We start from the raw sequence: 26257 nt of genomic DNA, 5'->3' as shown, positions 1-26257 counted from the left end.
GTTCACTCATATCCAGCATGAGCATAAAAAAATGAAGTGAAGAAAAAGGAGAAGGTTGAGAATTTACAGATGTCATTTTCTTCTCTCTCTCTCTCTCTTCTTCTTCTTTTCTTTTTTTTTTCATTGGTTTACAAATTAGAGAGATATAGTTTGTTCATTGGTTTTGATGGGTTTATAACCTAGCACCCATGAATGTGGTGCTAGGCTCTTACTGTGTTTGGTTTAGTTCCTTGCACTGAAAGCATGAACAGACTTCAGCCATCTGATGCTTTACCTGTTGGTATAAAATACATGGTTTAAAGCTCTCTTGGATGGCTTTTAGAAGCTCTATTTTTTTATTTTTTTATTTTAATCTCTAGATATCCATGCTATGAGCTGAGGCTTTGAGGAGATTATTGGTAAAAATAAATAAATAAATAAAATAAAATATAAAACAAGAACAAAAAATTTTCTTATGAGTTATCTTATAGATTTTTTGCTTCCAGTTAACAAGGTTGGTTTAATAGTAGGTTTTATGCACTCAAATCTTGAATGTTTCAAATAAGGTTTGAGATATAAACAGGTCATAGCGACCAGGTAGCGAAGGACATTTTTTGGGGATTTATATGATGCTCAAGGCAACCGTACAATGCTTGATATGCAGGCACGGAGATGGATGAACATTCCTAGTCATTAAAGTAGGACCATTGTATAGTTTTTTCAATTCAAAACGTCCTGTAAATGTTAACCAATCCCGTTGCCTCCATGGTGCATGAACCGTAATTTGGACAAAAGTGTGTTTAGCCTGATGATTTCCATAAGGAACTCTGGCAACGGGTGTTGTATTCAAGCCGGTAGCCACCAATGCTACATAAAACTTTCAAAAACTGTGACTTGAGTCAGTTATCAACCTTCCAATTTTCACGTTTTTGGTCGAGTCATTCAGGAGGAACTCAATAATCCTTGCAAGAATACAGTGTGGACTTGGTACTAAGGGAGTGACCTGACCGAGTTGAATAAGCTAAGTTCCCATGTTAAATCAACGTCTTTTGAAGTTGATCTTGCTAAATGGATGGGCTCAAGGCCTAAAATGATCTTGCTAAATTGATGAACGGTGTGGATTGACACATACATGATGGTAGGCCCAAATCACTAAGTGACATCAACACACAAGTAGGTCGATGGTGCAACACACCACTCAATTCCCTTGCAATTGGGAGTGGATTAGGCACAGCCTCGGCCTAACCCAAGCCTATGCGGTCCATAAAGCCCATCTTGATAAATATCTGTATTTTATTTCCATGCTATCCATCTTTTTTTCCATTATTTTAGGGCAAGAGCCCGACAATGAAGTATATCCAAATCTTAGGTGGACCATACCATAGGAAGCAATGGTGATTGGCCATTAAAAATTTATTGTAGGCCCCAAAAGTTTTGGATCAAGTTGATATTTATTTTTTCTCTTTGTTGGGTGCTAGTAAGTTTTTAATAGTGGCACATCCAATAACCACAATTTCCATGGTATAATCCACTTGAGATTCAGATGTGATTAATTTTAAGACTCTTGCCCCAAAATGATATGGAAAAACGTGTGAACAGCATAGATATAGAATAAATATATCAGAGGGCGCCACGTTAAGGCCGGCACTGTCTTGGGTGAGGCCAGGGCTACACCTAATCCACTCCCTGTGAGAGTTGGTAGGCTAATTGCTTTGTGGACTTCCAAGTTGGCAAGCTAGGTGGGGCTATCCTGATTTTTGTAAGAAATCCATCCCATATATCCATTTTATCAGCTCAATTTAAGAAATAAAACAAAATATAAGGGGATTAAAAACTCAAGTGAGCCGCTCCATGGGGAAAAGGGTGAAAGAATAACTTACGTTGAAACCTTGATGTTTATATGCCATCTAAAACATTTATGAGGTCATTCCTATTGGGATTGAATTGAAAATACAAAAAATTTAGCTTAATAGAATACTTCTATACTCATACAAATGTTTCAATAATCCCCACTGTTTCCCCTCCAGTGGCCCACCTAAGTTTTGAATTCAGTTCATATTTTGTGTCATCTCGTAAAATAAGCTGGAAAAATGAATGAACAGGTTAGATTTCTGACAAATATCATGGGGGTCCCACCTAGCTTTCACTGCAAAAACTTTAGATGCCAACCGTTGCCTGAGGAGAGATATTGGAGAATCTCTAGAGTGAGCTTTGTACTTCTAATTTTAAAAGATGACGTGTAAGTGCTGCCTGTGAGAGAATGGGAGATGAGACCTGCGAGTGAGAGACTCTCTCACATGCAAGAAGAAACTCTTTTTCTCAAATTTGATAGTAGGAGCGTATTTATCCAGACCGTCCATCTGATCCGATGGTTGACAGAAAGGTGTGAGCGTGGTGACTTGGGAAATGGTGTGCAGCTGAGCGTCTCTTTATATATAAGACATTTGTACATGACATTGGAGGGTGTGATCCTTGAGAGGTGCAGAAGAAACTAGATTTTGGAGAAGATGGCCCACTCCTTGTCCGGATATGGTGCCTCATCCCTAATCTCTAGTGTTTGAGTAGTGAGCTAAAATGTTGGTACTTTCTCTCAGTTGTGGCCGTTTTCTTGTCAGACTGTCCAAACCACCCCAGCTTTCACCACCACCGGATGCGTGGTTTCCAGCATTAGCCATACCCACAAAGACTAATAATTACACGGTGTTTGGTGTTTGGTGCATGGGATTACATGGGTTTAAGTGGGATGAATTTAGGAAAATGTAATAATTACACAGTGCTAGGGATTGTCGTATAATTCCGCGGCTTGGCATATGGAATGGAAACGGATGGGCAAATCACCCTGCCACTCCCGGTCAGTGCTCTGTGGGCCCTTCCATGATTTATGTGTTTTATCCATGCCGTCCACCCATTCTTCCAGATCATTTTATGGGAAGAGCCCAAAAATGAGTTTGATCTAAATCTCAAGTAGACCACACAGTGTTGATTGAATGGCCAACATTAAAAATTTCTTGGGGGTCACAAAAGTTTTGGATCAAGCTGATATATAGTTTTTCCCTTCACCCAGGTCTTTATGACCTAATCAACTGGTTAGATGTCAAATAACCATTATAGTTGGCCCTAGGAGGTTTTTAATGGTAGAATTTAATCACTACTGTTTTCCCATGGTGTGGTCCACTTTAGATTTATGTCTACCTCAATTTTGGGATCAAGCCCTAAAGTTATATTTCAAAATGGAAGGATAAAACACATACATCAAGGTGGGGCCCACATGACACTGACAAAGTAGGATGGGAAAATCCCTTACTCAGACGTAGATTCTGAAAAATTGCTTCACTACCACGAAGGACGTTGCAATGATCCCACCTAATCCCGTTTAAAACCATACACCAAACAACCCCTACTCACTATAACAAGAGCAAATTACTCAGTAATTCTTTATAATTCCTTTTTAGGATATTTATCACAAAATGCTTTAACTTTTGTTTATTTTACCAAATTTGGCTTGATTTCTCAAAATTACCCAAATGTTAAATTTTGGAGGAGAAGTGACGAAAATACACTCAGGGTGTCAAGTAACGTGGGGTCCACGTCGTTGAGTTTGACATCCAACCAGTTTAATAAGTGTGCCCTACCATGGTGATCAAAAGAACCAAAATGAAGCTAATCCAGCCATCCGTTGGCTACATGTGAATTTGGAGGTTCTAGGCCATGTGGTTTGGTCTGCCTGCTGATTGGAATAGACTAATTTGTTTATTTATTTTATTTTTTAATTCATTGGATCATACGGCGGGATGAACCTGTTGAGGGTTGGATGTCATGCACACATTTCACTCCTAGAAGATCACATATTAGTATTTTCAAAAAGTCCAGCCATTGCTCGGTAAATTTGGATTTGTCGAGGAGTTTTCCAGTAAGAATTTCAATTTTTTTCTTTTCTTTTATATACAATATTAGATCAATCATGGTATGATATCCAACCCGTCCAACAATTGTTCCCCACCAATCAAGCTAATCTTATCATTAGATTGGCCACACGTGAATTTGGAGGTCTTGCATAGTGTACATTGTTTTATATGTTGTGGCCCGTCTAATGATTAGATTGGCCTGATTTTTTATTTTTTATTTTTTCATCACATCACTATAGTGGGATGCAGCTTTTTGATGGGTTGGATGTCATACACATGCAACATCGGCCCAACAACGATCAAATCTACTAATTTCTAGGAAAATAAAAGATGAGGTCATTTTGATCATTTCACCCCCCAAAGATTACATTTTAGGACTGGTAAAATCAGACACTCAGGGAAATTCCGTAAAAGCATGCATTTTTCTAATATACATTTTTAGAAAGCAGATTTTCAGGGGTAAATGGACCAAACCACAAGCGGTTGGACAAAACTGGTCGCGGAAACGAGTCCAGGTGAGGTCTGGGTTTGCCCGAAGCTTCCAATCTAGCTCACTACTTAATAAAAGTTAGAATGGACACTAATTAGACGGCTTGGATCACTGATTAATATGTCAGTTGGACTATGAGTGATCAAAGATGTGATGGAACGATCAAAGGGTTTTGGGCCACTTGGGTTGGGAACCAACTTGAAAGTTACATTCACCAGTTTATAGACCATGTTGTACTGTACATTGATTCTTCCTAAACCCCATCCCATCTCTCTTGGCCCACCAATTCATCATCTTAGCCGTCCATCATGTCGGCAAAGGACTGCAGTAACTACAAGAAGAAGAAGCTCTACCGTCGGCCCTTCGCGGCCGTCTGACCTTCATAATCGTGATTCTCTTCGTGATCCTGGTGATCTGGCTAGTCCTAAGGCCTACTAAACCACACTTCTCCATCCCTTTGCCACCAGCCAATGGCTAATGGTCGATGCTCTGTGGTCCATCCATTTCGTCCATCTATTTTTATAGATCATTTTATGGTATGATACCAAAAATGAGGTATATCCCAATCTCAGGTGGATCACATTACAGGAAACAATGTTTAATGAATGTCGACCATTAAAATTTTTTTAGGGATCATAAAAGTTTTGGATAAAGCTGATCTTTGTTTTTTCCCTTCATCTTGGTCCGTATGACCTAATCAACAGATTGATGTCAAATAAACAGTACAGTGGGCCTTCTGAGGATTTTGATGGTGGATATCCAATCACTATTGTTTTCCTGTGGTGTGGTCCACCTGAGATTGGAATATAACTTGTTTTTGGTCTAATACTGTAAAATGATCTAGAAAAATAGATGGACGGCATGGATGAAAAGCATACATCATGGTAAGGCCCATAGAGCACCGACCATCAGCCGGGCTGGTGGCGGGGGAGCAGGAAACCGTGGCTTTAGAAGAAATTCCTTCGTTGAAAACTTAGGTGGGCCAAGGTGATGTGTGTGAGAAATCTATCAAATTTATCCGTTTCATGAGCTCATTTTAAGACTCTAGACAAAAAAAAGTGGGTTGGGAAATTCTGATCGTTGAAACCTCTCTGGTTGACAATGATGTAACACAAATATTATCCCGACTCAAAACTTATTTGGCCCCACCAATATTTCAAGTGTAGACCTTCAATCCTTATGTTTCCATATCATTTGAGTATTGGATCTGGCTCATTTTTGTCTCAACGGCCTAAAATAATTGCACAACGAGGTAGATTTCTCAAAACACAACGGTGGCCCCTCTTAGATTTACAACGCAGGAGCTTCCTGCTAAAGGCCTTGGCAGGAAACCCGCGTCCCTACCGATTAAACGTGACCGCGCCCGACATCTTGTCCACGACCTTTGAAGTCACTCTCTGCTCCCGCAGCCCCAACGATTGGATCGGCATTTACTACAGCAAGCTTTTCTCAGTGTGGCCCACATAAGGCTTGGACCTTCCTCTTGTTTGGGCTAAAATCTTAAAATGAGCAGGCGAAACCAATGGATGGAACGGATCTAAGACAAACATCACGGTGAACCCAATACAGCTGGAACGGATCTAAGACAAACATCACGGTGACCCCCATAGAGCTGGAACGGATTGCGTCCTACAAATCTGTCTCCAGCTGGGAACGGTAAGGAGCGTTTAGTGGCTTCCATTACGCATGGGTCTTATCCACACCGCCCCATTCATTTTTTTCGTATCATTTTAGCTTAACAAATAAAAATAGGCAGATCTTACCATATGAAGCAACGGTGATAATGATTCTCACCGATGAAAATTCTCTAGGGCCCACAGTGATGCTTATTTGCCATCCAACATATTCATAAAGTCACATGAACCTCAACGAAAAGAAATAACAAATATCAGCTCCATTTAAAACTTCCGTCGCCCCAGGAAGTTTTCAATAGTAAGAGTTTAATCTCCATTTTTGTAGTCCACTTAGGGTGTGTTTGGGCAATGGGATTAGAATGGATTGGATGGGACCGGATTCATCCGGTCCTTTGCCAATTCCACTCCATGTTTGGGAAGAATTGGAAAAACTTGGAATTAGATGAGATGGAGTTGCATTGGGTCCTGTACCAATTTCACTAAGTTGTGTAGGTCCCACCATGATGTGTGGGCTATATCCACACCGTCCACTCATTTTTCAAGATTATTTTAGAGCATGGCCCAAAAAATCAGGTAAATCTAAAGCTCAAGTGGACCCCACCATAGAAAGCAATGGGGATTGAATACTTACTGTTGAAAAATTCTTTCGAGCCACATAAGTTTTGGATCTACCTCATTTTTAAGCCCATGCCATAAAATGAGGTTAAAAAACAAATGAACAATTAAGATATAACACATGTTTGTTATTTTCAATAATTTCAAATGATGGTGGGTATATCCATTCAATGTACCACCGTATTACCAACAAAGCAGGGCACTAATCTTATCCCATGGCAATCGGGGACAATCCTTACCATGGTTAATAATTATGTTTTTTTGAATCCCATCCCACATAATCCCTTCTAATCCATTAGAAGGGATTAGGTGGGATGGGATTCACCTGGTTCACTCTATGCTCGAGAAGAATGGAAAAGCTTGGAATTGCATTAGGTCCGGTTTCAATTTCACTCAATGTTAGCAAGTTGTGTAGGTCTCACTATGATGTGTGGGCTATATCCACACCGTCCACTCATTTATTGAGATTATTTTAGAGCATGGGCTAAAAAATCAGGTAATTCTAAAGCTCAAGTGGACCCCACCATGGAAAGCAATGGGGATTGAGTACTTACTGTTGAAAGCTACTTTGGGGCCACATAAGTTTTGGATCTACCTCACTTGTAGGCCCATGCCATAAAATGAGGTTACAAAACAAATGAACGGTTTAGATATAACACACATATATTATTTTCAATAATTTCAAATGATGGAGGGTATATCCATTCAATATACCACCGTATTATCAACAAAGCATGACATTAATCTTATCCCATGGCAAGGGCAATTCCTGCCATGGATAATAATTATGTTTTTTTGAATCCCATCCCACCTAATCCCACCGCCCAAACAGGCCCTTAAGCGTTGAATGTACCTCAGTTTTGACGTTATGCCCTTAAATGATACGAAAAAAATAGATGTACAGTGTGGTTAAGACCCGTGCATCACGGGGCCACTCAAAGCTCCTGTCCGTTCTCACTTCCCAGCTTGAGACGAGCGGGGTTAGGACGCATTCCGCGTCCCACAGATATTGGGTCAAGATATTCGCTCATCCAATACCAACCGTTAACAGATTTCTCTCTCCCCCCAATCGTCACCCTTTTTCCGGGCACAACTGGGGCCATCACAACGATCTGCGTGTTTCTCTAAAGACTGACTTAGGTGGGTCCCACCGTCGGAATTGGCGGTGGGTTCCACTTCACGGATTTCACACGTGTGCTGCGTGTATAGGTGCTTGTGGAGAGGGGATGGCAAGGGTTCTAGGGTGGTTTTAAGCTGCGGAAAGCGGCAGTGAGAAGAGAGGCGTTTGCAGGCGCCAAAAAAACTGAACACTTTCCTCGGATTTGAAACCCTAATACCTCAACCGCTCACCATCGTCGGCCCACGCAACTATTCGAAGCGAAATCTCAGCCGTTCAATCGCCCCTTGGATTGGAGAAGATTATTTGCAAAATTTTCAGGGACTTCGGAGCCCAAAGACTGAGTTTCCCTTTTTAACCTCCACCTGTGGAACTCAAAGATTTCAATTTTTCTTTTATCTTTTGATTTCAAGAGAGGTATGTTCTTGCCTTTAATCCCAAAAGCTTTTTGTTTGATTTTGGATGATGATTTATGAGTGTTTTTGAATTTTTTTTTTTAAATTTTTTATTTTATTTGTTTAAATTTTGGGACGTGGGTTCTTCTGCAATGTTGTTGAATAATCTCGTTCGGTGAGGCTAGCTGTGGCGTGTGGACACCATCCAAGCATGTCCAGCAGGGTCGACCAACCATCATGTGGGCGACCACATGAATTTGGAGGTTTTGGGTGGCTGTCTATTATTTTTTATTTTTATTTTTCTATTGTGTGGCCCACCGTATGATTGGATAGGCCTGGTTTGGGGCATCCCATTATCATTTTTTTTTTTTTTTTTTGAAAGGATGGGGCATCCCATTATCATGATGGAATTCACTTAATGCGCGGGTTGGATGGCATACACACATCATGACAGGCCTCCCTCAGGCAGTTGCATAGCTTTTTATGCAGTTAGTAATTTAGTGATACTTAGTTTTTTGGTTGTTTTGTTTTTGAATGGGATGAACGGTATTGAAAGCTCAGCAGCAAAGAAGAGATGCAACAATATCTTTAACCTCCCAAACAGAGAAATGGAAGCAGGCTGAAGGCACTGATAACTAATGCAGGGGCATTTTCACACCGGGCTCGAGTGGGGTAGCACGTGGGATGCTGGGACACACTTGGGGTGGGTGACCCATGTGATTTGGGGCCCACGGGGGAGGTCTTGTGTTCGAGACTCCTCACCAGGGATCATTAATGCAAGGGCATTTTACACTGGGCTTGAGTGAGGTAGCCCGTGGGATGCGGGGACACACTCGGGGTGGGCAGCCCATGTGATTTGGGGCCCAAGAGCCCACGAGAGGGGTTCGGCCGAAGTCCTAACCCCTGAGATGTGAGGCCTGGGCTATGAGATAAAGGGATTAATTCGCCATACTCTAACAGTTCGAGCTTTTAGAGCAAGTGGTTAATTGTCTTGCATCAATAACATAGGAAAAAAAAAATATATTTACCATACTAGTTGTGTTTTTATTTATTTATTTATCCCGCTAAAACTTCAAAAGAAAAAAGAAGCATTTACATGTTTTCCTATTATTTACCAATTATCATATTTTCCTATTATTTTAATTCAATAGAAAATGGTGTGTAGTTTAATCTACACTCAATGTAGCTTAGAGGGGTGAACACTACGCAACATGCTATTTGCTAGTTAAAATGCCAATATGGAAATTTGGAACCATGATACCTTCTTAAAAATAAAGGAACCATGGTCAAAGTAGGGCCCAACTTCCTATGATTCCAATTATCCAAATGGTGAGCCAATCTATGGGAACTAGTAAGGCAATGATATTAATGAAAAAGAAAAGGTCCCCCATCGGACAGTCTGAACCATCCAACTGTTGACCTGCAAATGGATGGTTAGAGAAAAAAATACATAGCCAATGGTCCACGTCTTAGTTGCATTCTTCTAAACAGGTGCTGTTCTTGCTTTAAACCACTCTTCGGTCCCACACTTGCTCTTGCTTCTACCTAGTTGTACTTGCTAACATTTTGAAGGAGATGCTTCCTCACTGTCGCACCTGAATCTGTCGCCATTCCGCTTCACGCTTTGTGCGATTATAGTCCACATGAAATGAGGAACACTCCGCTGGTTAGATAACTGTGATTGTCTGGTAGATGGGATGGTTTGTTCATTGCCATTCATGGTGGTACTCATTAGATAAGTGGTCAGGATCACTGAGTGGTGGGCAGCCACCTATTCAAAATGCTGTCTCAAGCAAAAGGAAAAAAAAAAAAGTAAAAAAGAAAAAAAGAAAAGAAGAAAAGAAGGCACTAGTTCAGTTGAGCATTGTGTCATGTCTTCTGAAATTTATTGGCACAAATAGCAAAGGATAGTAACACTACTCCTGGAAACACCTCTGGCTTTGAGACTTGTTTTGTAAATGTGTAGGTCTTTTTGTAATTCTATAACATCAATAATTTCAATTTATCTTACAGAAAATATCGTTCTGCACAATAATCTGGGAGTTGGTTAATTTTTCACTCGAGAAAAAAAAAGAAGAAATTAAAGAATGTGGAATTTATACACTATATGAGCAACTCGAGAGTTGTTGGTTTTGTTTTAGGAATTTCTGGGGAATGGGGAAAACATTCCCTTGTGCTAAATATTGAATAATTTTACATGTATCTTTTATTTCTGAGGAATGTGGAAAACATTCCTTTATGCTAGAGAACTTATTGTCCTTAGCATTTTTGTCTTCAGTTGATGCATGAAGTTTCAACATTTTTTGTGGAAGGTTCTCTCATCTGTTCAATAAACTGCATGGATTATATTTAACTGTCAATATATAACATTATATGCCATAAGTTTGTGGGAGAATGCCAAACATTTGTGAGAAGCTTTTGTCAATCAGCGTCATTGATTTGGTTAGCCTACCAGAAATACCTGGGACAAGTTTATGATCATTACGATGATTGACATTGATTTCTTTAGATACTTTGAAAAGCACGAAACTGCTGTTAAACTTAATTGGAGTCAGAGAACACTTATTAATCATTTACTTGGCCCAACTTGTCTGGATGGTGGTCCCATGGCAGATGGAAGATACCCCAAACATCAACCCTTTGGATTATCCTAACCTTCTGATGGGGTCCCTGTTTAATTTGGACCTTTTTTTTTTTGGAATATTTACTTTCATTGAATTGCTGGATCATCTGATGAGTGAGATTTTAGGGCATTGCTCATATCTTGATGTGGTCCATCAGATCAATGACTTAGGTCATTGAGAGGTGTGCTCCACCTTTGCCATTGCTGGGTTGAGGGGGATTTTTTTTTTTTTTTTTTCACATGCTATGTTAAACTCAAAAAGGGTCTCTCATGGATTTCCTTCTTTGTTGAAGCACCAGAGCCATGATTACAGGCGGGAAAATCTATGTTTCTTCTCCTCCAGCATTCTCCAATGACAGCAAGAAATTGCTTTTCTGCACGGGAAATACTGTCTCAATCTTCAGTACCTCCACGGGCATGCAGGTAGTACTGACTTTTTAGATTTTTTAGAGCTTGTAACCTCTCTCGTGTAGCTGATAATGGAATCAGATGTCCTTATGGAATGCAGATAACAGAATTGGAGGGTCATACAGAACAGGTCACTTCTGTTATTGTCATGCCAGCTGGTTCCCCTGCAACTAAAATTCTATGCTATTGTTGGACTGCATCATTGGATGGAACAATTTGTTATTGGGATTTTTCTCTGCCTGAATTGATAAAGAAGGTGGAAGTTAATCTTCCAATACACTCCATGGTAAGCAAGATTAATTTGTTTTTCTGGTGCTGAGTTCATTTCTGCTTGATTTCGTCTGCTTTTTTATTTGATTGACAACAAAGCAAACTGCAAAATAGTAAAAAAAACCTCCAAACTGCCAATAAAAAAAAAAACTGAATTCTCGTTTCTCATATAGTCATATGCATTTTTTACGGGCATATATTGATATATTTATATGCATGTATCTCTGTATTTCAATAGTGCGCAAGTACGTGACATGGTTGTTAGATGGTAATGTTGGTTGCTTGCTTAAGGTCTGATGGATTTAATGGATAAGAGTCTGTAGAAACTGTCTCTGATGTCTCAACATTTTATGCTAATACAACTGCTTTACTTGAATTATGCAAGGGCGTAGGGCCACTGTCACACAATTTTTGCCTAGGGCCATATTCATTTTTTTTTGCTCATTTTCTGCATCCAATCGTTGATTTTCTAATTGGCAACTGAATGAAGTCGTTTCACATCTTTCATCTTGTTCTTTCAGGTGATCCCAAATGTATCAAGTCTACCAGTTGCAATCAGTAATAAGCCATCCAATCTTTATGCATTTATTTCGGTTGAAGATACAGCTAAACCAAAGGGCCTGGATAAGTTGCGAGGAATAATTCGAATGTGTAACTTAACCAAGTCTTGTCTAGTTGGAGGAGAGTTGGCAGAGGTGCAATCCTATAGCTGCTATACATGCTTTTTATTTTTAATTCTGAGAATTTGGAGGTTATCTCATGATTAGATATTGTAATGCTTGTAATCACTGAATGTAGCTATATTATATTCTTTTGGTACATCTTCATATTGGAAAAATCTTTCTTAGGTATGCTAATAATTCTAATTTCTAGGTGACTAGAAATATGCTTTAGTTTCAATCTACAGTTTTCCAAGGTTCATCTCATTTTCTCATAGAAGGGTATGCTAGGAGTATGATCTATTGAACATCTAGAAGGAAAAAGGAACTGTGGAACCTTAACCTGATGTATGCTCCCTTGGGAATCTGGGCCATTCAGTATTGGATGGGTTGTAAAGAACAGGGGCTGAAATTAAGTTGATATCCAGGTGGTGTCGAGAGATGAACTCCAAGGAGATTTTGTCACATTGGGTGGGCTTGTGCATCTTTTCTGCTAGTTTCTTGGGAAGAGTTGGTCACCTTCGTAATGCCATCAAGTGGGTTCTTTGGTGGCTGGAGTCCTTAGGAATTGGACTATTGACAAAAGGTGTTTTATGTAATATCTCTGTTCCAGAAATTCCAACCCATTGCCTTAATGGATAGTCTCTTGCTCTCTTCTATAATAAGTTTTGTTGGTTGTGTGTGTGTGTGTGTGTGGATAGTGTCTTTCTCTCCTCTATGTTAATAAGTTTGTTGGTTAAATATGTGCATGTGCATGCATGCGTGTGGAGAAAGATCCTATGGGGTAGACCTGAGCGTACCTTATGGTGAGGTCTATCTCTCTGGGCCTCACCATGATGTGTGTTGGACATATGAACCATGCATTTGGAGAATCCTCTCTAGATGATGGGAGGTACCAAAAATCATGCTTAAAACATCTAAAATCACTTAATGGGGCCCTCCCGAGTTTTGGAATGGCCTAAAATTTGATGGGACCCCTCATCCATGTGGGACGCACACAATGGATTGGTTGTATGTCTAAATCACATCTCAATGGGCCCCACAAACAATCAGGAAGGTTTTTAATGGTGAGCATCCACTTCAAGTGTTTCCTGTCCTATGGCCCACCTAAGTTGTGGATTGGGCTGGATTTTGGGTTTTGGGGCTAATAGGGAGGGGCACATCTAATGGACGGGGTTTAGATGTGTGACACATCATGTTAGGGCCCACACAGGTCAACCTTATGTTAAGATACAGTAAGGTCTACCTCATAGGATCCTTTTCCTACATACATACATGATAGAATTTTGCTAGTGATGTAGTTACTAGAAAAACTATGTTTATGTATTCTACCAAATAAAAAGTAAGCCGGTTCCATCTTGCATTTCATTATTGATTGTACCTTCAACATTAACTGAAAAATCCCATTCTGTTTCTCAAACTCTAACATGGCAACTTCTTCCTTGACCTTTTGCGTAGAGCTTTTCCATTAATGTCTGTGTGGTTACTTATTTGTGTGTGTGGGTGTGCTTAGCAACATAGTTGCACAGTGAAGTTTTGAAGAGGGCGGTGGAGTGTAAGACTGAGATAAGAAACAAGGATCTCAGATTAGAGAATCAATTTGACTTCATGCTAGGGAGATAAACAACTGAAACCATATTCCACTTAGATACTTCATGGAAAAGTATAGAAAACTGGAGGAATTTATGTATGGGTTTTACTGACTTGTAGAAGCATATGGTAGACATGCACGAGATGTTACAAGAGCAAGAAGTTGGGAACTGCTCGTGGTGAGATAGCTGAGTTTGCAGTATGAGTCTCCATCAGTGGTCTGCATTAGGCCCTTACCTTTTTGCACTCATTATAGATGAACTAACTGCGAGCACCCGAGATGATGTGTCTTGGTGCATGTTGTTCTTGATGACATGGTGCTGATCGATGGGCTAGAGAGTGTGTAGTGCTAAATTGGATATTTGGAGGAAGGCTTTAGAATCCAGAAGTTGAAAAATTAACAGACTCAAAACATAGTACGTAATCTCAATAAAAATAAAAATAAAAATCAGAGTGTAGAATGCATCTTTACAAGAGTGTCATGGATGTGAGGCTTTAGTTAAAATTGATGGCTATGAGATTCCTCAAAGTGATATGTTTGGCCGTATCATTCAAAATGATGGAGAGATCAAGGTGGGCGTTTCCAATAGAATTAGGGATGGTTAGATGAGGTGGAGATGTGCTTATGGAGTCCGCGATGGTTGCACACCAATCTAACTTAGGGAAAGCTTATAAAACAACTATTAGATGAGATGTGTGTTAGGATAGTGTGCTGGGCAGTTAAGCGGCTACAAGAGCATAAAATGAACATTTCAAATATGAGGATGTTGAGATGGATGTGTAGGAAGACTAGGAAGGATAGAATTAAGAATGAGGTCTTTTGAGATAGTAGTGGTCCTAGTAAGTGACTAGGTGATGGAGAACATATTGAGGTGGTTTTGGTCATTTGCAAGGAAACCTGAGACTGCTTCAATATGGAGGGAAACACTGACTAGGGTGGAAGGGCCTGAAAAGAGATGAGAGGAAGGCATCGGTTGAGATGGTGAGAAGGGGCATGAAGACTTTATCACATACTGAGGTATGTCCTTAGGAATGGTTGATTTAGTATGACTTTAAAGCTGACCCCAAACGGCTGGCTGGGACAAGGCTATGATGATTATGCATGTGTGTGTGCATATTCAAACTTTTTACGATATCCTCAGGTAATGCTTATATACAGATTCTGAATAAATTCATGTGATTTCATTTCCAAGCTATTAATATTGATTTGGTTTTGAGCCTGAGGCTTAATGTTAGGCAGTAGTTGCTTCATCTCGGGTTTGACCCTAGCTTACCCAGAAAAAGAAAATAAAAACCGTTTTATTTATCTGCAGTTATTTGGTAAAACATCGTTATAATTTTTTCTTATGTTTGTTGTCATTCACAACACCTTTGTTGTTAGTCTGTGCTTGAAGATCTATTTTGCCAAAATTCTTTGATTGTACTAAAATACCTTTTATTTGTTCGAAGCAAACAATTTTGAAGCTGGTTGATTCTGGTTTTTCTTGTATTTCAGACTACAAACCCAGAGTTCATAGTTGTTAGTAATACTGGGGAGCTTTTTGGCATTCGAAATCAGCGCCGACTTCGCATATGGAAGGTCCCTGATGGAGATTTTAATCATGATGAGGTGAAAGCGATAAGATTGCATCATACAAAGAATTTAACGACTCTTGCATTTCATCCAACTGAGAGAATTGTAGCTGGAGGTGATGTGACCGGAAGGATTTTGATATGGAGAGGTGTTGGAAATAGAAAGTTTTCACAAAATGAACGGCCATCGAGTGGTGGGAAGGTAAAAAATGAGGAAGAAAGGCCTGGAGTGAGGTACGTTGATGATGCTGATTCCTGTTCAACCTGGCACTGGCACCCATCTGAAGTGAAGTTTCTCTCTTTCTCCTCAGATGGAGCTTATCTATACTCAGGTAGAACAAACATCATCATGATCATTTTTCAAATTTTTTTTTCTCAAACAAGACCTTGTCTAAGTTGCTGTGTTTTGGATCACTATTTGATCCTTGGCTTCAGGATATGCATAGTATCCATGGTTGATTTGATGGGCTCCATCATGTATGGAATGTGCCCTGGATGTCTCCCAGACTGCACAATCCATTCCCAGTCATTGAATTGTTGGCATTTTGTTGGTTGAATGGGACTATGTTGTGCTACCTTTCTTAGTTTTTGCAGACCAGCAATCGAAAGGTTGGAATTGTTCGATTGATTAGGCTTTCAGGGCCATTCTCCAGTGACTGGGGCCAATCAGATCAACGGCCTGGATCACCCAAAACTTGGGCTTGACTCGTACAAACTGTGGATGCAAGGATACTATCATCTGAGTTGAGAATAGTATAATACCTCATCAGTTATTACATATTTGAATTTTCATGCTGCTTAAGCTGACTTTTTTTATTTCTTTAATGAACTTAGTATCTTTTCGAGAAGCGTTTAGACTAGGGATCATTAGTGACTTCCTGATAATTATAATTTGATATGATTTTCTTGTTAATGTTATTTATTTCTTTTTCCATTACTTAGGTGGGAAGGAAGGAGTTCTTGTGGTTTGGCAGCTTGACACGGGAAAGAAGAAGTTTTTGCCACGTATAGGATCCCCGCTTCTATATTTTACGCATTCTACGGATCCTTCCCTTTCCTCTGTAAGGATATCTTCTTTTTTGCTTGTATAACATCATAGAAAGTCTTGCTTTCAAATTGGTTGTGTTTCTTCTCATAACATGGGTCTTTTATAAATTCTGACATAATGCTCTGTCATATTACATCAAGATATCTGCAAGTACACTTCAAAAGAATTTTGATTATCATTATGTTGGGATCACTTTGTAGGCATTTATCATAGAATGTCATCAAATAAGTTTCCTGCTTGCTTTTTTCCTCACTTTATTTAGATAGTTAATATGCGATTGAGGACACTGAAACCTTATATGCAGCTATTTAAGTGCTTTTAAATATAGACCTGTGGTATTGTTGCATTGCAACTGCATCCTGGCCATTACATCAATGAGGGAATTGACTCCCCTTGCCCCATTCCCCCTCGCCGCCCCCCCCCCCCCAATTTGAAGTAAATCAGACATGTCATCTAACCATAGCTCGAAGCCACCCTGCATCAGAGGTAGCAGCTCCTATAACCGCCATCAGAAGATAACAATCTGCCTTCTGCTGTCTCCAAGGGTTATGTTGGAGAGGCAAGGGTAGAAATTTCAGATATTCTAAGGTTGTCGGGAAGCATTTATTAGAAGCTTCTAGTGTACATTATTAAAATTTACTTATATGGAGATGGCGGATTCAGGTTGGTGTCTTTTTGAGCCTGTAATTGGGCCAGTTGCTCCTAGATTTTCCAAGCTATTAATGATTCAAGTCCTGACGTTAGTGCTAACAGGGATGACGAAATTCTGATGTGGGTGTAATTTGATTCCAGTCTAACTAAATGATTTGCATCGTTTGAGTGACGTGCAGGTACGTCACTTGGGTGATGCATGGGACACAATAAAATAGGAAAGGCAGTGAACTATCACTGTAGTTTTACATTGTTTTTTTGGAAAGATGAAGTAATTTATTAGGCGGAGCCAAAGAAAAACAAAACAAAAAGAAAGAAAGAAAGAAAGAAGAAGAAGAAGAAACAAAACTAAAAAAAAATTGAAGAAACCCAGCCACCAAACTAAGGAACCACCTCGGGGCCCAATCCTGAAACAACAAAATAACCCTTGCTAACACCTCCGCCGAGGATTACCTTTTATTACAAAAGCAATGATTATTCCGCTCTCCCCTGATTGCCCAAAGAGCTGCTAGCAGAACTAATATCCATCTCTTCCTGCCGAGCGTCCCTCCGTGGAAGGAATGCCAAGAATAGAAGAGGCAATCAATAGGGGGCATCACCGACTGAGTATTCGCAAGGCTGAGGATGCTGGACCAAGTAGGCAAAGAGAGTGAGCAATGAAGAAACAAATGATCCACATATTCCACCTCATCCAGAGTCTAGACACAGCGAACATGCATTTGGCAACACGATGCCTCTTTTCTGAAGATTATCAATCATTAAGATTCAATGCCTCCTTGCCAGCCATGTGAGGGTGGCAAACTTTGAGGGAGCCCCATTGGTCCAGACCGGGCCTGTGTGATAGCAGCTACGAGGGGCATTTGGCTGAGAAAGAAAGGCGTAGAAAGACCCCACCTAGAACGCTCCAAAGCTCTCTAGCTTCCAGACCATTGAATCCACCTCTCCTGGGTGCAGCATGAACCCCTCCAAATGGTAAAGGAGCCTGAGCAGATCATCGATTTTAACATCCCTCAAGTTATATCTAATGGGTGGGAGCCAGATCCCTTCCCTACCAGAGACTGAGAAACAATCAGCCACTGGGATGTCCACCACAAGACACAAGGAAGCCAGGGATGGGAAAGAGGACCAGAGTGAGGACTCCCCACACTAGGGATCCTCCCAAAAAAGGATCTTGACCCTATCCCCAATCGAAAAACTACACAAGGGAAAACCTTGATAGCCACCTTAGCAATGGCTTTCCACAGAGAAGAAGAACGATAGTGGGAAGATGATTTGGCCCACTAACCCATCTAATTCACCCCATATTTCGCAGCAAGGATGGATCTCTATAAATTAGACCCCTCCACTGCAAAGCGCCAAGCCCATTTACCCAATAAAGCCTCATTAACCAGATCAAGACACTTAATCCCAGCCCTCCCTTCAGAGTAAGGGGATCAGACCTCTCTTCAGTTGAGCAGGGGGGAATTTCTTCCAGAGGAACCTCCTTGCCAGAGAAATTCGCTTCTAAGCTTGTTGATCCAATTAATGACTGAACTAGGGCAACGAAACAAAGACATAATAAAGAGGCATATTCGAAAAAGATGCTTTAATACGAGTGATACAACCTCCTAGAGATAGAAGCTTACTCTTCTAGGGGGAAGTTTCCTCTTCAGCCTCTCAATGACTCAGCTGCTGAACTCTCATGACTTAAACTTCAACCTTTGTTCTTAGAAGGCTCTTGGAACATTAGGAATCATATGGCCTCTGTGTGCGCATGTGGTTCTCAGCCTCAGGAAAATGCGCAGTTTTCTGAGGTTCTGTTCATATATATGAATCCCATGGTCTGGTTATCTAGAGCCATTGTTCATGGGCTTCACAATGGTAGGGGAATAGCCCAAAATCTGCCACTTGGGAAGATCCTAACCATTGATCAGGAAAACAATACAGCAATGATCCCACATTCAACCGAAAAGTCCGAAAGAAAGGTGGGATCCTAAAAATGGGCCTGTTGCATTCATCAGATCAGCGTCTCGATCATCAATTCATGGGCCTGCGTCAGAATGGAAGCCTGAACAAACTCAACATTTCTTTTGACACAGTACCCTATGACCCATCTTGCAATACATTAGATCAGCATGAACTAGATTAGTTCTTTCTGTGCCATTTTGCTCTTCAGAATGTCCACAGGATGCTTATGTTTTGTTTTTGTTTTTAAACTTTAATTTTTTGATTAGTTTGGTTATTTTATAAATCAATTATTTATTTATTTATTTATTTAATTTTTAATTTAAATTTTTTTTTTTTTATAAATCTTATTGGTCTCCTTTTATCACCCATAATTGGATTTCATTTCTACCTTTCTGCATGTGCATTAAATTGATAAATCTGGGCAGATTCATATGTTTGTTTACCATCATTTTAGAAATGAGTGTGACTCTTCAGCCATGCATATGGCATTGTTCTATGAAATCCACGATGTCCAAATTGGTGACCTAATTATGGATGAAGCACAACCCAAAAATTAAACTAAGAACATGGAAAATATCTGATTTTTCCCTTTGGCTTTGGACCTCTCAGTATTTTACTTTTAACCGTCCTTTCAATAGCCATCAATTGAATGGCAAGGATTTCTTGATCAGTGTATCTTAGTGACATTCTCCATCCACAATGTGTTCCACAATTGGGATGGTCTGGACAGCCCTACTTGTGTGCCAGATGTGAGGAGGATGAGTCACCGCCTTTTTCAAAGTTGTGGTGAACTATCAGTAGAGTCTAGCACTGACAAATAATGACTGCCTATATTCTTAAGATGAGTTGATTTGATTTTGTTCTGAAATGGCATTCTCAGATATCTTGTGCAGATAATCAAATCCATCTACTAAAAATGCCTTCAATGGAAATTTTGAAGTCCATATCTGGGATCAAGGTTTGTGAAGCCACCTGCTTTGCCTATTAATTCCTTCTTATCTGCACTATACACTGTGATTGGACTCTTGTCCCAGTTCAATGCAGCAACCATGCATCCTGCGAAAAGGGATCCACTTCTTTCTTTAATTTGACAATGGAGCTATAGTAACTTGCTAAAGAAATTTTTTGATGTGGTGTATATTCAGCTTCCTTGTTCATTTCCAGAGATTCATGAAGGCTTATACAGTGGATTTGTCTTTGATCGTGCTTCTGGGTTAGTTGCTCTTCCGACGCAAACCTATTGCGTACAATTCTACAGCTTGTTTGACAATCGTGAGGTTTCACAGGTAGGAGACTTTAACCTGGAGAGCTGTTTAACTAAGGACTTTAACCTGGAGAGCTGTTTAACTAAGGACTTTAACATGGCTTGTCATGGCCATGGGATTCTCCACCCGGTGCTCGCTTTTATGTCCCCTCTTCAAAGGGCATTGTGGATACATATTGACCAAAATGCCTTTTTTAAGGGTGGCGTGAAGGTGAGTATGGAGCATGCAACTGGATGCCTGAACCTTATCAGGGTTCTTATTTCTCTCAGCATAAAATTTCTGTAGTGCTATGTTGTTCATTTGTATCTTCTTCATGAAGTCGCGTGATACTAATCTTAGCATTCATATTTGAGCTGGCCTTTCTGATATTTTAGAAATAAGTGCCAAAAAATGGATGTGATTATTTCTCTCCACTTTTGCAGGTTCAGGTCTGTGAACGTAATTATCAGCCTGTTGATGATGTCACGGTAAATGCCTATGAAGTTAACACTTCAATGTCTTTGACGTTGTTGTCATTTCTAAAGGTCATTTAGATGTGAGTAAAATTCCCCTCATGTAAAAATTTACACAAGTAAACAATTTCACTGCCAAAGTGTTTCAATCTATCATGTACAGACACTGGGGAAGTCTTTACGTGGATTGAATTAATTGTGTTTGGGTTCTGGTGATGAGTATCCTTTTCTATAAGCAATTTAGAACTGTTGGTGACTGGTGAGTGAACTCTTTACATGTAAATTGCAACTTCCGTCTTTGGCAGAAACAGTTTCTCTTTTAGATGAAAGAGTTTCCTCCTACTTTCTTAACACCGAAACACAGTAAAGGGCCCAAACAAATGAAAGAGTTTACATAGTTGGATTTGACTCACATCCAAATGACCCCCCTTTACCTTCTAAATAGCGCTATAGTAATCTGTGGACAAAGTCCTAGATGCTTGGGTTGCCAAGGCTCCTATGCTTTTGAGAACCCAGAAATTGTATTTGGATTGAGCTTATGATGCACTTGGTATGTTTGGCACAGATAATGAATCCAATTGATGTTAGAACTGTTTGAGGAATTTTGGGAAGTGAGGCTTTTTGGTGAGACCAAATTTGATACTAGGGAACCATCTCAGATGGTTGTTTTCCTCGTAGGAAATTGCACAAATAAGTTCAGCTATGACTATAGATGCTCATATCCTATGAGCAATCTTTGGATATCCCATCAGCTTGGCTGACTGCTTCTGTCCCGATTGTAGAGTTGCATAATGTAGAAAATCCTTTGAAGGAATTAAATGCAAAACCAATTAATTTGGGATTTTTGTGGTTTAGACTCTTGCCACTATGAACTTGTATCAAATTTCTTGAATTGATTTCTGACCTATCACCAGGGATTTCAGACTGAAATTTGCTGAAATACTGATTAATGTGATTTCCTCCAAGTGATATGCCATGCATGCTCATTCTGTTACTTGTGGCCCTTCAATGTGTCTGATACCTGTCTGATTGGTTTGCTATGCTTGCAGGTAGTTGTCACTCTTGTAGTTCTCTCCTTAGACGGATCTAAGATGGGCACTGTTGAAGTTAAACTTCCCGAGGAAGGCATAGGGGGCCTTATAAGTCTTAAATTTTGGGAATCTGGATCGGGGAGTGGGGAGTTCACCTTGTCCACAGTCATTTATGAGCCTCACAGGTTAATGAACACATTGACATCTGAAAGCAAGAACTTTACTTTCTTCTTCTTCTTCTTTTTCTCTTGTTATGTGTTACATAAATTCTAGGATCAGCATATTTTGATCGCCTCCTGTAGTTTAAACTTTTTTTTTTCTTCGCAAGTCCCTTCTTATAAGTATACTGGCCATCTTCCTACTCATGATCTGCTACAGGTTTATCACACAAAAATGTTTGTCTTATTTCCATTAAATATAATGAGCAAGGATTTAAAACTTAGTTTTTGGGTGCTACTAGGTTTTAGCACAATGTCTCACTGGGACATGTCCTGAGACAAATACTGTGATAGGGTGATGTCTAACAGGGGGTGGGGGCAAAACATTTCTAAACGGTGAACACCAAACAACCTACAATTCAGTCATAGCTCAATCATGTGCACATGTTTGTGTTCAATCTTGGAGGATGATGGAACCCATTTATTGTGGGTCCCATGCGCTTGCATGATTCTTCGGCTTGCTGGGCTGTGTCTTTTCAATTCTTCCAGCGAGATCTTTTTATCAATTATCATCTTATTGTCCTCATTAATAACTTCTTTCTCTGGCACAAAATAAAATAATATTGGCTTTGAGTTCCTGGAGCTTGGTTGCACACAATCTATTCGGTCCAACCGAGTATGGTTTAACCTTTTCTAATCGTGGCACAATTACTGTGTAATTTGTTTGCATGACTTTCATTTGTTCCGGTGACAACATTATCAAAGGAGGTTGCCCTTGTCTCAAATGCTTTGGAACAAAATAGAATTTTCGTTCTTGATTCTGTCATGCTGGACTTGTGAACTTTCGATTGTTTTGTCTTCTTTCTCTGTAATCTTGACTGGCAAAATTTCCCTTTTAATAGTAAAAGCCTTATTATCATTGCGTTTCGAACTTTTTCCATTTGCACTTTTCTTTTCTTCTTCAACAAATTCATCGTAGTATCGTTCATCTACGAAGAAAGACTCTACTATCGTGTATGGTTTCGTGTCTGTCATGATTCTGTGTTGGATGCCATTCTGACAGTACTTGAAATACTAATTTAGCGTGGAAGGGGCTACGCCATACCTATGCATCCATGGTCGTCCAAGAAGCCAATTGTAGGTTGTCACTGCATCAATCATGTGACACATTTCCTTTGTGACAAGATTTTTGATTTCTAGCATCATCGTGATCATTCCTAGCGCTTTCTAACCGTCTTGATTAAACCCCTGGATCATCATTTCGCTCACGTGTAAATGAGATCGCTGATATCCCAACTTGGTGAGCATATTTAATTGCATCAAATTCATTGGAGAGCCATTGTCTAACATTATACGTTTAACTTCTTCTCGTGGATACACCCAGTGACCATGAATGTTCGATTATGTTCTCTCTCCCATCATTAGGTCATCATCCGAAAAAGTGGTAGTAGACATGCAATTGGCCGCCTCTATCTTCTTAGACGTGGCATCCCAACTAGTACTGTTGTCTTTTCCCCCTCCTGTATCTTCCATCTCGGCAAGCAATGCTTCTCTCACCCCATCGTCTGACAAAGCTCGAATGTCTGCTCTACGTCCTTGGATAGTGGCAAGGCGTCATACACACTGAGTCAAGCATGAATTCTTTTCAAGTGACTGATGACATCATAAGTCACTCTTGACACTAACTGTATTTCCGTGGGTACCCTTTCATCTGTCTTGCTCCTCTCATCACATACTGGTTCTTTTTCCGGGAAACCTTATGAGATTTCTTCTTGTGATACTGTCGTGCCATAACTCCATCGATGGCTTGCTATTTGTTTCCCTGATCGCAATGCTGCTATATCTGCTTCTTCAACACCTTTCAACGGTCCGACTCTTTCGTTGGCTTTAGTGTCGTTACATTACAATTCTTGTGGAATTGTCTGATCAGTTCTTTCAGCAACTTCTTAAAAGTGCTGGTAGCCTTGTATTCTTTGGAAACAACTCATCCTTGAGGATAGTTGCTTGGATACATTCGTTCACCATGATCGCTTCTGATATAGGTAATGAGAGGTAGCAAGAGCATACGTTCCACCTTCGTCGAATAAAGTCTAGTATATCCTCTCTGGGATGCTAGACGGTTCGTCTCAATGACGCTTCCATAATTCGAGTATTATACTCTTATAAAATCGCAGGATGGATGCTTCTTTCATTTCTTCCCACGATCGAAAGGCTCTTGCCGGCAAGGCCAAGTACCGAGCCATTTCTTTACTTGAAATAACCAGTGAGTGCATAATTTCTTAACAAGTAACACTAAGACGTCCCCTCTAAAATATGCTTCCTTCTCATAGGATACCAGATATTCCATGGGGATTACGTATCTTCTGTATAGAGCATAAATTTCAGGAATTTTGGGGTCCGTTCCACCTTTATAGACTTCATCGTTTCAAATGGTTGAGATGATACTGATGTCAACAGCTGTTGTACCTGCTTTGTATGCGATTCGTTGAAGAAATGAATTATAGGCAGTGCATTTTGAGGGGTTGACCCTACAGTCGTTGCTTCTTTCATAAGACTAAAAAGTGTGTGAGGCTCATATCGCGCCTCGGTGTATAGCTTCACGTTTTTCGCACATGACTTCGCCACTTGAGTTTCCGGACATTCAAGCACTTTATATGAATTGCTAATAGCGTTCCTCCATTTCAACATGTATCTATAGGAGCATTCTCCTGCGCTAACTTCCCATCTCACAAGTTTTGTCAGTAGAATTGCTCTCTTTGACATAGAATCGAAGCAAAAATAAGTCACAAACCTGTTTCCAAATGGTTACCCCTTCCATGGCTCTTGACTCGAGCCATGATCTAGCCGGACTAGTTAAGGATTCTCCAAACTGTCCAATTAAGTCTTTTTCACCGAAGTTGCGGTGAGCGCCCTGTCCGACATATTGTAGCAGGTGTTCCACAGGAGACTCTTGAAAAATAGAACTATTTCGGTATTTGGTGTCTTTTTAGTTCTGTAACGTCTAGAAGGGCGACAAGCCTTGACTCCAAGGTGTCCCGTATCGGTATCGGTTGGCGTAACGGTGCCCTCCGAAACTGATACGGATACGGGGGCGTAACGGCGATACGGCGGCGTAACGACGCAATTTTTTTTTCTTTTTGCCAAAAAAATATGAAAAAATATGGATTAAATCCGGAATATTCTAAGAATTCCAAATATGTATTCATTTATAAATTGGAACATGTTTATGGTGGTGTAACGGTCCACTCTTTGGTGAGAAGTTGTATCGGACTGTTTGATGAATTTATGAACCAGATAACCTGAATTTGACTACAAAATTCATATATTTAATTTTCTAAATATATAATTTATATACTTAACAATTTGATTTTGTTTCTCCCAATAGTTTTTTTAAAAAATGAAATTAAATTAAGGTAGATGGCGTTGCCAATTTGGGGCTGACTTGGAGGACCAATCCATGCCCTAAATCAGCCTCAAATTCATGCAATTTATTGGCATTATCCCACTTATAAATTGGTGGACATTTATTAGATAGTGAATCATGAAAAAAATCAAGAGGCCCTATTTTAAAAAATAAGCGTCCACAAATTAACAATTATAACTATTCAAACAATTTGATTTTGGCATTGTGAGTTAGCATCTATAGTTCATAATTTAATTGGTAAATTTTAAGTTAATACATGTCTTGTGTATAATTTTTTAAGGGCCCGAATTAGGCGGGACTCGGATTGTGAAGTATAGCACACGAGTGTCAAAGTTTTTTGGGCCCCACCGTGATGAATGTGTTATATCCACACCGTCCATCCATTTTGCCAAATAATTTTAGGGCATGATCCCAAAAATGAGGCAGATCCAAAGCTCAGGTGGACCGCAGCATAAGAAACAACAATAATTAAACGTCCACCATTAAAAATTTATTGGGGGCTACAAAAGTTTTAGATCAAGCTGACATGTGTGTTTTCCCTTCATCCACGTTAGTGTGACCTAATTAACAGGTTAGATGGAAAATAAACATTTTAGCGGACACGTTAAAAAACAAATAACTGCGTGGCTATGAAACAGCCACGCAGTCCATTCTGTTTTCGATACCAAAATGAAAAAGAAGAAAGAGGGAAACCGAAAAGAAAAGAGAGAGAGAGAGAGAGAGAGAGAGAGAGAGAGAGAGAGAGAGAAGAAGAAGAAGAAGAAGAACTGCGCAGGGCCGCAGCTCACAGCCATGTAGTCCATTCCGTTTTCGATGCCGGAAATGAAAAAGAAGAGAGGGAAACCGAAAAGAAAAGAGGGAAAGGAGAGAGAGAGAGAGAGAGAGAGAGAGAGAGAGAGAGAGAGAGAAGAAGAAGAAGAAGAAGAAGGCTGTTTTCTGTTTTCCTCCAAAAAAAACTTAATAATTATCATTTCCTCACTTTTTGAGAGTTAATTCACTTTTTGACCAATGACCATTCCACATT

The 26257-nt window shown here is 39.9% G+C and overlaps 1 protein-coding gene across 3 annotated transcripts in view; it reads left to right on the top strand.

Annotated features, from left to right (window-relative positions):
* Nucleotides 1-7753: 7753 nt before the first annotated feature.
* The window catches only part of LOC131246570 (uncharacterized), a 41056-nt gene continuing 22552 nt past the window's right edge, over nt 7754-26257 (top strand). Inside the window, exons 1-10 of one of the 3 annotated variants that reach the window (XM_058246835.1) lie at nt 7754-8157; nt 11058-11181; nt 11267-11452; nt 11958-12131; nt 15181-15589; nt 16200-16318; nt 19784-19861; nt 20049-20189; nt 20591-20635; nt 21670-21836. In XM_058246835.1, coding sequence (XP_058102818.1) covers nt 11062-11181; nt 11267-11452; nt 11958-12131; nt 15181-15589; nt 16200-16318; nt 19784-19861; nt 20049-20189; nt 20591-20635; nt 21670-21836 — 1439 coding nt within the window. In that variant the 5' untranslated portion in view covers nt 7754-8157; nt 11058-11061. Of the gene's footprint in view, nt 8158-11051; nt 11182-11247; nt 11453-11957; nt 12132-15180; nt 15590-16199; nt 16319-19783; nt 19862-20048; nt 20190-20590; nt 20636-21669; nt 21837-26257 lie in introns of those variants that run through there. The other 2 variants (XM_058246838.1, XM_058246840.1) reach the window with 2 other exon arrangements.

The sequence above is a fragment of the Magnolia sinica genome, chromosome 1 (assembly GCF_029962835.1).
Source record: "Magnolia sinica isolate HGM2019 chromosome 1, MsV1, whole genome shotgun sequence".
In the NCBI taxonomy this organism is placed as follows: Eukaryota; Viridiplantae; Streptophyta; class Magnoliopsida; order Magnoliales; family Magnoliaceae; genus Magnolia; species Magnolia sinica.
This window is presented reverse-complemented; position numbering and strand designations above follow the sequence as displayed.